At 34.4% G+C, this 14613-nt stretch overlaps 1 protein-coding gene across 8 annotated transcripts in view; it reads right to left on the bottom strand.

The window, feature by feature from the left end:
• The window catches only part of KANSL1L (KAT8 regulatory NSL complex subunit 1 like), a 153372-nt gene that overhangs the window by 54900 nt on the left and 83859 nt on the right, over positions 1–14613 (bottom strand). For all 8 annotated transcript variants that reach the window (XM_029226001.1, XM_029226004.1, XM_029225999.1 and 5 more), the window contains one exon: positions 8870–9074. In XM_029226001.1, the coding sequence (XP_029081834.1) occupies positions 8870–9074 (205 nt within the window). The remainder of the gene's footprint in view (positions 1–8869; positions 9075–14613) is intronic.

The raw sequence follows: 14613 nt of genomic DNA, 5'->3' as shown, positions 1-14613 counted from the left end.
AGAAAGAGAAAAACAAAAACCATATGCTAACACATATGTATGGAATCTAAAATAAAAAAATAATAATGGTTCTGGAAAACCTAAGGGCAGGACAGAAATAAAGATGCAGACGTAGAGAATGGACTTGAGGATATGGGGAGGAGAAAGGGTAAGCTGTGACAAAGTGAGAGAGTGGCATGGACATATACACACTACCAAATGTAAAATAGATAGCTAGTGGGAAGAAGCCACATAGCACAGGGAGATCCACTCGGTGCTTTGTGACCACCTGGAGGGGTGGGATAGGGATGGTGGGAGACACAAGAGGGAGGAGGTATGGGGATATATGTATATGTATAGCTGATTCACTTTGTTATAAAGCAGAAACTAACACACCATTGTAAAACAATTATACTCCAATAAAGATGTTTAAAAAAAATAAAATAAAAAAATAAACAGTAAGGAGAAACCAGACCGAAATTCCACACTTTGCTTGTTAATCTGCTCAGCTACATATCCAAGAGTTCAATGCTTACAAGTTCTATTTTCCACTCAGCAGTAGAATATTATTCAGCCAACTTTTCTATCACTTTATAATAAAGATCACTTTTCTTCCAGTTTTTAACATTCCCTTCTGAAATCTTACCAGAATCACCTTAGATGTTCATATTTCTTTCTAGTAACATCCTGTTCTTGACAATATATCTATTCTCTAAGATGATATCACCTTTGTCTTCTATCCTCCTCACTTCCTTCTTAGCTTTCATTGGAATTTAGGCTTTTTTTTAGTCACACACCTCAAAATTCTTCCAGACTGTACCCAATTACCCAACTCCAAATCACTGCCACAATTTTAAGTCTCTATTAAAACAGTATCCTACTTCCTGGTACCAAAGTCTGTATTAGTTTCCTAGGGCTGCCACAACAAACTGCCGTAAATTAGGTGGCTTAAAATCACAGAAATTAATTTTCTCCTAGTTCTGGAGGCCCAAAGTCCAAAACTGAGGTGTTAGTAGGGCTGAGCTTCCTTTGAAGGTTCTAGGGGAGAACAGTTCCTTGCATCTTTCCACTTCTGATGGCTCCTGATGTTCCCTGGCTTGTAGTAGTATAAGTGTACTCTCTGCTTCCGTCTTCACAAAGTCTTCTTTGCTGTATCTCTGTGTCTCAGATCTCTCTCTCCATTCTCCTATAAGCGGACCAGTCACAGGATTTAGGGCCTATCCTAACCCCCAAATCATCTTACCTCCAGATCCTCAACTTAATTATATCTACAAAGACTATTTCCAAATAAGGTCACTGTATTAGTTTGCTAGGTCTATCACAACTAAGTACCACAACTGAGGGTTTAAACAACAGAAATTTACTCTTTCATAGTTTTGGAGGCTAGAGGTCAGATCAATGTTTCAGCAAGATTGGTTTCTTTTAAAGACTGTGAGGAAGAACTTATTCCATCCCTCTGTCCAGCTTCTGTTTTTGCTGCCAATTTTTTGGTGTTCCTTGGTCTGTAAAAGTATAAGTCTGATCTCAATCTTCATCTTCACATAGCATTCACTCTGCATGTATGCATCTGTGTTCAAATTTCCCTTTTTATAAGGACACCATCCATACTGGGTTAGGGTCTACCCTAATCACATTTTAACTAATTACATCTGCATCAAACTTATATCCAAATAAGCTCACATTCTAAAGAACTAGGGATTAGGACTTCAACATATGAGTTCTTGGGAACACAATTCAACTCAGAACAGTCACATTCATAAGTACCAGGAGTTAGACCATGGACATAACCTTTTTTTGGGGTGGTGGTGTAAATATTTAGCCCAGTATAGTTGTTTGCTTTTTTTTTCTTTCAATACTTTGAATATTTCATTCCACTCTTTTTGCTTGCATGGTTTCTGAGAAGTTAGCTGTAATTCTTATCCTTGTTCTTCTACAGCTGTTTGTCTCTCTGCTATTTTTCAAGATTTTCTGTATCTTTGGTCTTCTGCATTTTGAATACTATGCCTAAGTATTTATTTTTTGGTATTTATCCTGCTTGATGTTCTCCTGCTTCAGTTTCGTGAATGTGTGGTTTGGTGCTTGTCATTAACTTTGGAAAATTCTCATGTATTATTACTTCAAATATTTGTTTTTGCTCTGTTCTCTTTCTCTTCTTGGTATTCCAATCACTTATCTGAAACACCACCTGAAATTGCCCCCAAATTCTTGGATGTGCTGTTCTGTGTTATTCACTCCCTTTTCTTTCTGCATTTCAGTTTGTGAAGTTTCTATTGACCTATATAAGCTTGCTGATTGTTTCCTCAGCCATGTCCAATCTACTGATGAGCCCATGAAAAGCATGCTTCATTTAGGTTACAGTTTTCTTTGTTTCTAGCATTTACTTTTGATTCTCCTTAAGAGTTTCCATCTCTCTGCTTACATTAACTATCTGTTCTTGCATGTTTTCTACTTTACCCATTAAAGACTTTAACATATTAGTTATTTAAGAGAATTCCAATACCTTTGTCATATTTGAGCCTGGTTCTGATGAATTCTTTGTATTTTCAGAGTTTTTTTTCCCTATCATGCCCTGTAATTTTTTGTTGAAAGCTGAACATAATGTCATAGGATCTGAGGTAAACAGGCCTTTATTGTGAGATGTTATGTTAATCTAAGAGTCCGAGTAGGACTGCGTTTAATACCAGTTATAGTTGTAGGTGCCAGAGGCCTCGAATTCCTCCAGTGTCCTTGTTTTTGTCTCCCCTGTTAAATAGTTCTCCTCAGAGGGACTATATATTTTGCAGCTGTAACCCACTGTTACTATACTGGCATTCTGTTGGTGTTATGGTAAAGAATGGGGGAGAGAAAGCATATCTACTATAGTAGCATAACCCACTATAATCTTACAATTAAATCTCAGTCTTTTGGTGGGTCTGTGTCCCTGGTCTGTGACTTTAACAAGTGTTTCTTATTTTCCACCCCCATTCTCTCTTAGGTGAGACAGAAAGCCTACAGAGGGCAGGAGTGGGAGAAATGCTCTTCTCTCAGATGGAATAAGGCTCTGGTAAAGTTTTTTTTCCCTGAAGAGTAAACCTTGTAATAGATAATGCTCTAGGCTTATTTCATAAAGGTTACCCTTCCCTTCCATTCCAGAGCCACTAGGGATCCTTTTTGGCTCTTCATTCTGAGAACTTAGTTGGGTGCCTAGAGGTAAAGTCCATGGAAGTGTGAGGTGTGGGGTTCCCTTAGGCTGTAGTCCCCAGGAGTTTTTCACTCTCAGACTAGTCCACACTCAGCCTCAAGCAATTCAACAAAATTACCATTTAAGTGCTCCTACCAGTTAGTTTATGATTGCTATGGTTTCTGCTCCAGGTAAGCAGATCTTGGCTGTGACTCTTTGGATTTGCCTGTCTCTCCATATTTCGGGTTGGCGGTTTGCTCTGCAACCTCAATTGTCTGATGGGTTCATGAAAAGGCACTGATTTTCAGTTTGTTCACCTTTTTCTCGCTGCTGTAAGGACAATTGTGACAACTTCCAAGCTCTTTACATGTTGGAGCTGAAACCAGAATCCCCCTAATGTCTTTAATAGTATGATGATTTTTTTTGGTAACTTATACATGTAGTTATTGCAGTGAGAATATTGATTGGCCAACTATATATATTATATGCTACCTAGTAGCGGAAGACTGCCACCTCTCTCCATTGCCCTTATATGAGCTGCTCTCAACCAGTACCCTAGAGAGTTAAACACTATAGAAAATGATTTAAATAATTATTTTCTAAATTCTGCCAAGGATGTTACATAGCTAGTACCATTCTAGATGCATAGGAGTTAGTTTATTACATAAAATGGATGCCTTAGCCATTTTATCCCTTAATATTTCAATGTGTATTTCCTAGAATAAGTATATTTTCTTACATAACTGCAAAATATCACATTCAGGAAATTCAACATTGATACAATATTTTAATATAATCTAGCATCAATAGTACAGTTTTGTCAATTGTCCCCATATTTTCCCTCCAAAAGAACTGTGATCTGGATCATATATTCATTCAGTTGTCATATATCTTAGTCTCTCTTTCAATCTGAAGCAGTTCCTCAGGCTTTCTTGGCTTTTACTACATTGGCTTTTTTTTTTTTTTTTTTTTAGGTATACAGGCCAGTTTTCATTTCTTAATAGCATGTTTCTGATTTTGGCTTTGTCTGATGTCTCCTCATGGTTAAATTCAGGTTATGTATGTCTGCTCAGAATACTACATAGTGATATTGTATCCTTCTAATAGGCTACATTAGTTTTTTTATTTTTATTGTTCAAGTTTTTAAACATACGCAAAAGGAGGGAGAATAATATAGTGATCCCTTATGTACCTACCTCTCCAAATTAACCTTTTACTGTTCTCACTTCATCCATCCTCTTCTCCCTTTCTTTCCTTCACTTCATTGCTTTGCTCTGATATTTTCAAGCAAATTCTTAACATTGTCCTGTTACCCATTTCACTACTGAATGCATCTCTTAAAAATAAGGCCTTTTCCTCACATAACCACAATATCATTATCACACCAACAAAATTATCAATTATTCCTGAACATCATCTAATCATCAGCTGTGGTCAGTTTTTCCCAATGATCTCAAAAATGTCTTTTCAGGGTTCTTGTTCAAATGAAGACCCAAACCAAGTCCACACATTGTCTTTGGTTGCTGTGTTTCTCACATCAGTGTCATTCAAGGCCTTGGTGGGTCTCAGGAGTGCTGGCTCCTTCCCTGTCCTTCTGCTGCTCCAGCCCAGCCTGTTTGGCGCTGACCTCTACTACCTCCTGCTGAGTCCGGGGCAAACCCACACAACTAGGGCCCTCTCCTCCAGCCCCTGCACAGCATGGCCTGTGCCACAGGGACCCTGGGACCTGGAGGTCACTGTTCTCGGCTGTTCCCTTCTCTGAACAGACATAGGCTACGTTAGTTTTGATCACTCAGGCAAGGTTATTGTCTGTTTCTCTACCATATAGTTAAGACAATATCAATATCCTGCTCCTCATCAAACTTTTCCCCAATCCTGACCCCAGACTTTTCATGCATTGATGCTTCTTACCCAGTCAATCTTTACTATGATTATTGCAATGATTCTCTAATTTGACTGCTCACTCCACATTTATTAATCAGTATCCTACTCTATGCAAAAGTCTTCCCTTTCTCCTTTTAATCTCTCTCTCTCTCTCTCTCTCTCATCAGGATACACTCATGGCTACCTATATTTTCACTGGGTTAATTACTGTCCTTAGCTATTTCAGTGCTCAAAGAGCCCCAGATTTGGCCAGTGGAAACCTTTCCAAACAAGCTCTTGGGTTTTTTTTTTTGACATGCCCCCATCATTTTTTTAAACACTTCCTTGCCTTCTGGTAACAATAAGACGTTCCAGGCCCATTTTATAGCCCCTCTTCCCCAACCCTGGAGATCAGACACTTCTCCAAAGATCTATATTTCCTTTCAGTAAGGAATAGTATTAGAAAACAAGAATGAGTGCCACATGTTCTCACTGCTATCATGGTAAGTTTGAGTGTAGACTTGTCATATCCAATTTGGTAGCCATTATCCAAATGTGGCCATTTAAATCAAAATTAATAAAAATAAAAATTCAGTTCCTCAGCTGCACTAGTCACATTTCACGTGGTCAATAGTTACATGTATTTAGTAGCTACCATATTGGACAGCACAGATATTTATAGAGCATTTTCGTCATTACAGAAAGTTCTATTAGATATTACTGTTCTAGACCCTTTCACAAAGCAAATCAAGGAAACACACACACACAAATTCTCACTCTCCATTGCCTTTTAAATATCTTTCTACATTCCACTACAATAATTCTTTCACATATTAATTATTTATTGAGCATAAATAACTGTTGGACAGTTACTGTTCAAGACCCTGTAGGTTCAGAAATACACAGTTCCTGTTCTCAAAAAACTTGCAATGTAATGAGAAGACAGAAAAATAAATGGAACATTATTATAAAATAATGGATTATTATTATAACACAGGGTGCTACATCATTATATACCCCATAGTGGGAATATCAAGGAAGGCTTCCTGAGAGAAATGACATTTATTAAATTTAGAAAGGTAAATAACTATTACCCTGGAAATTTGGGGGATAAGTTGGGGGTGGGGCCATTTGCTGTTCTCCATCATTTTTTCCCACCTCTGTTACAATGACTAAAGAGCTTTTTTAAATCTCCCCCCAAACCCTTTCAATATTCTGTTTATCTTTCCAAACCCATCTTTTATGGTGCATTTCTAAATGCCTCTAACCAGATAAAGCTCCTTCCCCCATTCCCAAATATACAGTCTTTACTGATTTCAAGCACATAAAAGATTTGGTTTAGCCACTGTGGAAAACAGTATGGAGATTCCTCAGAAAACTAAAAATAGAATTACCATATGATCCAGCAATCCCACTCATGGGCATATATCCAGACAAAACTATAATTCAAAAAGATACATGCACCCTTGTGTTCACAGCAGCGCTATTCACAATAGCCAAGACACGGAAACAACCTAAATATCCATCAGCAGATGAATGGATAAAGAAGATGTGGTACATATATACAATGGAATACTACTCATACATAAAAAATAATGAAATAATGCCATTTGCAGCAACATGGATGCAACTAGAGATAATCATACTAAGTGAAGTAAGTCAGAAAGAGAAAGACAAACACCATATGATATCACTTATATGTGGAATCTAAAATATGACACAGATGAACCTATCCATGAAAACAGAAATGGAATCATGGACATAGAGAACAGACTGGTGGTTGCCAAGGGGGAGGGGGTTGGGGCAGGGATGGAGTGGGAGGTTGGGGTTAGCAGATGTAAGCTTTTATACAGAGAATAGATAAACAACAAGGTCCTAGTATATAGCACAGAGAACTATATTTAATATCCTATGACAACCATAATGGAAAAGAATATTAAAAAAAGAATGTGTATATATATATATATATAACTGAATCACTTTGCTGTACAGCAGAAATTAACACAATACTGTAGATCAACTTCAATAGAAAATATTGATTAAAAAAAGATTTGGTTTATTTTTGTTGTTATCAATGTACTAATGGATAAGAACATGGCTTCGGAATCAGACTTATTGTTTACTAGCTGTATGACCTTGGGAAAGTTACTTAATCTCCCTAAACTTCAATTTCTGCATCTAAAGGTGGGATTGATAATGCCTCATAGCTTTATGTTTGAGGACTAAATAAAATAATGTACTGAAAATGCTTAGCATTATGACTGGAATATGGTAAATTATATGGTCTACTAGTAACAATGTTAGACGTGTTTCTTCCTTTGTTTGCTGAAAGTTTTAAATTTGTTCACACTTTTCCAGGCCAATCTTTATATTATCAAGGCATATGCAGTACTTTAGTAATATTGAGCAAATCCCCTAAATTATTCAGATAGATTCCTTCCAGTCAGAATATTAAGGCATATTCAAATGTGAGATATTTTTGATAGACAATTCTATTTATAACTATGAAATTATGAAATCATTTTCAAATATATTATTTCTCTATTGCTTGTAGTAACTTTAAATAAAAATTATTAAATAAAATATAATTTCTTATATAAAAACTTTAATAAAATATTTTCCTATTAGGTTTATTAAATATGTAAAATTTCTTAAAATTCTGAAATAAAACTTTCTTAAAAAATTTCAAGTTGGGAAAGCATACTACTAATACCTGAACTACTAAATGGCAAAAATCAATCTATTAATAAAAATTAATTTGTCAGAATTCACGTTCCTATTTATAAAAGGATCCTATAAAACCAAATTTGAAATTGGTTCCTAATGAAACAAAGCATCTTGATTTTTTTATAGAAATATATTTAAAAATAGTTAATGTAGTAATAATCAAAAACAATATTAAATCAAGGATAATTTCTTTCCTTTGACATATTATTTAAAATAGATAGCTAGTGGGAAGTAGCTGCATAGCACAGGGAGATCAGCTAGGTGGTTTGTGACCACCTAGAGGGGTGGGATAGGGAGGGTGGGAGGGAGGGAGATGCAAGAGGGAAGAGATATGGGAACATATGTATAACTGATTCACTTTGTTATAAAGCAGAAACTAACACAACATTGTAAAGCAATTATACTCCAATAAAGATGCTAAAAAATATATATATATTGTAAAATAAGGCATAAATAAATAAACTTGATCAAACATTTCCCAGATTTTCCCAAATCATCACCATTATTATTCATTCCCACAATAAATATTTCATATTGGCATATAAAAAATATTAAAGAAAAAAAGCACATTATACCATGAGGACTAGAGATAATTTTGCCCTCCGTCACAGCTTATTTAGCTATGCACTGAAAGATGCATACCTAACATGTTGCTAACAAATGAAAAATATGCTTTTCAAAATGAACGCTTTTAATGAAGCATATTTTATTTGCAAAAAGGGTAAGCATGGTCATCTAAAACTTCATTGCTTATATGAAAAAGGAGTGCCCACCAGGTTTAACAAATACCAAACATAAAAGGGAGAGCAATGTCATTTCCTCCAAAATAACTGAAAGCCCTGCAGGTTGTTACTTTTTTCTTTATTAAGCAAAAGGCAAATATATAATACACTTGTGTTTTCCTTGTTACCCTTACCAGTAAAATTTTAAAATCAACTTGATATGTACATTTCTTTCATACTAGTTTAAGCATAATAGTGATTTAAAAAAATGGAAATGTGAGAAGTTTCAGAATACACTATGTTTAAAAATTATTAAATCCCACTTATTCTAAACAACTATGTACAGTTCATATCCTCTAACCTGTGAAATATATTGACAGTAAAATCTTTGTTCATGTTTTGCCAAAGGCGACCTTACCTGCGGAGTCCAATAAAAAGCAGGGCTCAATCTGTAGAGTTTTCGTTTGTGGAAACTCTGAAGTGGCCTTGTTCGAGCTGCTGTACTCATGATAGTCAAGGATGGAGATTTCAATCTTGTCCTGTCTTTTCTCCTTTTCTTACTGTGCTTCTGGTTAAGTAACCAGCTACTGGAGGAAGAGAGCTCATCTAAATTCTCTGAAGCACTGATATGCCATGAAATAAATGGGAGTGGAGGGAATAAAACAAAACAAACAAAAAAGACAAAGAAAACTAAATGTAAATCACCTTGATCTATTATGACAGAAGAGTATTAATTTTAGCCAATTTTGTGGTAACAATCGATGAAAGAATTAATATTAATGGGAAATTGCATTTCAAGTTGTGAATACAGAATTTCTATTTTCTCCTGCAAAACAAATATCCCATAGGTTAGAAAAGCTTACATGAGTTCACTAGTACAATGTAAACGTTCACTGTAAATCAATAATTCATGAATGTTACAGTGTTGAAACTACTTACATCAAATTCTTTTTGAATAAGGGTGAAATTATATAGGATTACAGGTTTTAAAAGGGCTAAAATCTCATCACTACATCATTAGCTGCTCTTACATAAGCATTACATATCGTTTCAGTGAATTTTGAAATGAAGATGCAATCCGACTACATTTTAAGAATCTTTTCAAACTTCTGATGACACAGAAGCCACAAACTATAAAATATTAAAACAGATCACACAAACTACACATGAAATAAGCATAATTTTATAATCATTCTTCATATTAATTTTTAAACATTTATTTAAATATTTTAAAACATCAAAACATCAGGAGGAAGTTAATGCCTGCCACCACATAAATTTAAATTCATTTATACCAGTATATTATATATAAAATATTTGGCTTTTTGGGCACTATAATATACCAGTTTCAACCTTATTTATATAAGACAAAAGCTAGTCAACTTAGCATTCTAAGATCAACAAGTGAAACTGCTGTACGTGATATTGCTAATCAACATATGAATTCTAAATGTGCTATTTGGTTCAGGTAGAATCAGTGTTTAATGGTAAACATAAGATATGATTTTTCTATAGCAGTATCATTGGTTTTGAATATTTACATCTGCTATAAGATATTCTATTATCTTGTAAATAAAGCAAGTAATACAAGAACTTTACATAGTAATAAGAAACAAGAAATAAAGGTACCTGAACGGCTTATGTTGGTGAAACCAAAATAAAATATGGAATTTGGTGACTACATATAAATAAAATTGAGTATGTACTACTGGCCAGACCAGTATAGGTAAATTGGTCTGGCCCCTGCCGCTGGCTCTCCTGCTGCATCGTGCATCACACTCCGTCTGGTTCCGTGTTCCAGCTGCACTGCCTCCTTTCATTTCAAATAACTCGCACTCACTACTCGCTATTATATATAATTTCTGCTTCCTGGAATTTTCTCACATCCTCCTTCACTTACATAATTTCCAATAATCATCTGGCTCTCAGTTCAAAAGTCATTTCCTCAGGTAAGTCTTTGAGCCCTTGCATAGCCCCTCCAAAGACTAAGTCAAATTCCCTTATGAGCTCTGATAGTACCATTTACCTTTTCTTCATAGTATTTTTCATGGTGATAAGTTTACATTTATTTGTGTTATTATCTGATTAATGTCTTTCTCCTTTTCTAAGACTGTAAGTAGTACAAAGACAGTGGCTGTTTTGTTTAACTTTGTATCAAGAAGTTCCTGATATTGTACCTTGCATACAGCAAATACTCAATAAATATTTATTGAATGAACGGAGAAATATAAACATATATATTTGCAGATTTACCCACTCCAGCTCAGTGCTTTGCACAGTGCATGTATAACACCACATACTACACCTAAATAATTAGTTTAGTGAATGAGTAAACATGGAACATTCTAGTTTAAGACCCAAAAGAAGCTCTAAACAGAAGGCTACAAGAGTCCTTTCAGAAAAATAAGTTACATATTTACACTGCCTTGAGTTCCATTCTAAATCTCTAACTTTGGTTTAAAAAGTTAGTTTCTGATAGTAAGATATGATGTACCTTATTTTATCTCATAATCATATATGCCCATTATAAATTTATAAGAATAATAAGCAGATGAGAGCTATAAGATGTTTTGATTTGTAAAAGAGAAGGCATGGATAAAGTTTAAAATTTTTCTTCTAATTTAAAAAGTGCAAAATGACCGAGAGCTTTATCTAAGAAAATAAGCCAAAAGTCATAAATTCATGTTTTATTAACATTGTTAAATTTCTCTAAGTTACTTAATGACTTTCTGATATAATTGGTTTTCTATTACAATCTTAGAAAATCTTAGCAGTTAAGATATTTATGGATAACAATAGGCATTCAATTTGCTTTTACAGAGTATAAATGGAAAACTTCAAGTGAATTTTTTAAATAAAAATTTTACTATACTGATTACTACAGAAACCAAAGGCCCAGAAGTGAGGCAATTAATCTTTTAACTGATATTTTATTATAAATCCCTATAAAAATCAATTTCTGCAAACATTATGTACTTGCATCAAAATTAATAAAACAATCTAAAGATATGGGTTTATGGGGACATATATTAGCTAACTCCTTGGTGTCATCTTGGGGGTGGTGATAATGGTGGATGGATATGGAAGAACAGTCTAATTTCAACCTATTTTTTAATAAACTCAGTGAAAGATAGTCTAGAATTTTTAGTAAATTATTCAAGTATTTCATAACCTTTTGCCTAAGCCAAATTATTTTCTTAGAAGGACTGAAATAATCATTATAACGCTCTGCTCAAATGCTTTTAGTAAATAAGAAACTTTGGGTCCTGGTTATAAATTTAGGATTCTAAAACCATAAATAGACAAGACTTCATGAAATTGTTTTTATCTTTTAATCTCAAGGAACAGCAGCAGAGAATAATTATTCAACACAGAATTTTAAATTACTGTTTTAGTACTGTTTTCAACATTTCCCCCACATTCATGTATTCTTATACTAAATACACTTAAGAAAAAGCAGAAATCAACAATGGAGAAGAGAATTATAATGTGTATTATCTAAGAACTTACGATAGCCCCCCAGTTCCCAATCTACTCATATACACAAATACCCACACCTGCTATACTGGGCTGAACAGTGTCCTCACAATATTTACATCCACCAGGAACCTCAGATCATGACCTTACTTGGAAATACAGTCTTTGCAGATGTAATTAGGTAAAATGAGGTCATACTGGATTAGGGTAGGTCCTATATCCAATCACTGATGTCCTTATAAGAAGAGACACAGAATTAAGGAAGAGATCCACCCAGGGAATAATGCCATGTGAAGACAGAGGAGAGAAGCCAAAAACGCCAAGGACTGCCAGGAACTGCCAGAAGCCAGGAAAAGGCAAGGATGGATTCTTCCCAGAAAACTTCAGAGGGAGCATGGCCCTGCCTGACACCTTGATTTTAAAAACATCTAGCCTCCAGAATTGTGAAAGAATAAATATCTGTTATACTAAGCCACACACTTAGTGGTGATTTGTTATAACACCCCTACGAAATGGATATATTCATAAAAGTACACACCTAAGAATCACTATTTTTGCATAACTTATGTCTATTTCAAGTCTACTTTGATCTTTTGGAGTTCTTTGATGACTTCAACCTATAGCAGCTAAGGTAGGTGCAACCTTTTCCAAACTTTCCCTGATGCCCAAAGTCCTGCCAATAGTTGAATTTAATACCTTTCTTTCCCTTGATAATGTTTGGAGAAATTAATGCATCATATACTCAGATATATTCAATGATATTTTAAAGAAATTATATAAAATTGGACTTTATATAAACTTACTAAAATGGCCCACTAGGGGCATTACTTGTCCTCCATATGGCAAAACAAACATTTCTCTCAAACGGCCAATAGACCAAGATCCAGGCATTATCTGCTACATACAGAGAAAACAGTGCACCGACCAGCCCATTTCACCTACTCTAGGAATTAATTAGGAAAATTAGACCCCTTACTCAAAAATACGAGTCTCTTCAACCGTAGCAACAAGAAAATGTGTTGGAGTACACTGTAAAATGGCATTCTAAATTAGATATGGCCCCTAAAAAAAATTAAGGTACTTACCTGTTCTAAAAAATTAAGGTACGTCTTAATGCAGCCATTAAAATGGAAAAAAAATTTTTAAGTATAGAAAGCTTCAGATATACTTTGAAATAAGATATAAAACGGCTTCCAATAGATCTCAACTATGAAAATAATGTAAAAAATGATAAGAAGGAAATATACTCTGAGCAATATAAGTGATTTCCACTTTCTTCTTAGTATTTTATGAATTTTTAACTTTTCATACAATGAACTTATATAATTTTATAAGAAGAAAACAAAAATGTCATCCAAAATTGCAGTCTTTTTTTTTGGCATTAGGAATTTCTAATATTTACATTTTAAAATGTAACATAACAACCAAATGTAATATGGATTTTGTTTGGGTCCTGATTCTAACAAATTATCCTAACAAACAAATTTGTTAGAATAACAAATTATTCTAACAAAATCATAAAAAGATGATTTTGAGACAACTGGGAAAATATGAATATAGAGAATTTCATGATAGTGATAAATTATGACTAATATAAGAATAATAAAAAAAGCAGATGATAACAACATGGTGGGTATGTTGAAAAAAAGCTTATCAGAGAAATATACAGAAGTATTTACAGTTAAAGTAACAACCAATAGAATTTATTTTTTAAAAGCATAGGAAAAAAATGTGTCAGGAAGGGAAATAGCTGAAATGAGTAGCAAAATCTTGACAACTGTTAAAGCTGGGAATAAGTTGATTCACTTTGCTATGCCTTCTATATGTTAAAGCTTTTCATAATAAAGGTTGAGAGAAAAAGAGACCGACTATTGCAGTGTTATTTGCTATTCTTATCTCTGGCTCTTAATTTCAAGTGGGACTTGAAATTACAAAGTATAAAGGCAAAGGGACTAGGAAGCCAATATGATAGCTATATTGTTCTGAGTATTGTGACATAAAATTTGCCAAACATTTCTAGCTAATCTATAGTTTGGGAGTACAGTTCAGATTCTTCAATATAATCTGTGAGCTGTTTTTCTGACATATAAGATACAGTTTGAAATTGAGACTTTCTATTTTACTAATTATTATTTTTCATTTTAAAGGAAAATTTGCAAATAGAAAAAAGCTGAAAAAAATAAAAGCTAAAATATTTTTCAAAATCTCATCATCTAAACACAAATATAGCTTTAATAAAAACTTTAAATTTTATCCTTCAAATCTTTTTTTTTCCTATGAAATCATACTGTACAATGATTTTGGCATCCTGATTTTTCCACCTAACATTCCAAAGGAAGTATGTTCCTATATGACTACATCCCTTCTATACACATAATTTTTTTTTTTTTGTGGTACGCGGGCCTCTCACTGTTGTGGCCTCTCCTGTTGCGGAACACAGGCTCTGGACATGCAGGCTCGGCGGCCATGGCTCACGGGCCTAGCCGCTCCGCGGCATGTGAGATCTTCCCGGACCGGGGCACGAACCCGTGTCCCCTGCATTGGCAGGTGGACTCTCAACCACTGCGCCACCAGGGAAGCCCTACACATAATTTTTTAATAGTTATATAATATGCCTTCCAGTGGCTGCATCACAATTTATTTAAACATTTCCTATAACATTAAGTTTCAGACTTATATTAATAG

Source organism: Monodon monoceros, unplaced genomic scaffold, assembly GCF_005190385.1.
Source record: "Monodon monoceros isolate NGI ecotype Baffin Bay Population unplaced genomic scaffold, NGI_Narwhal_1 Super_Scaffold_16, whole genome shotgun sequence".
Lineage (NCBI taxonomy): Eukaryota > Metazoa > Chordata > Mammalia > Artiodactyla > Monodontidae > Monodon > Monodon monoceros.
Note: the sequence above shows the minus strand (reverse complement) of the source record. Positions and strands in the feature narration are given on the sequence as shown.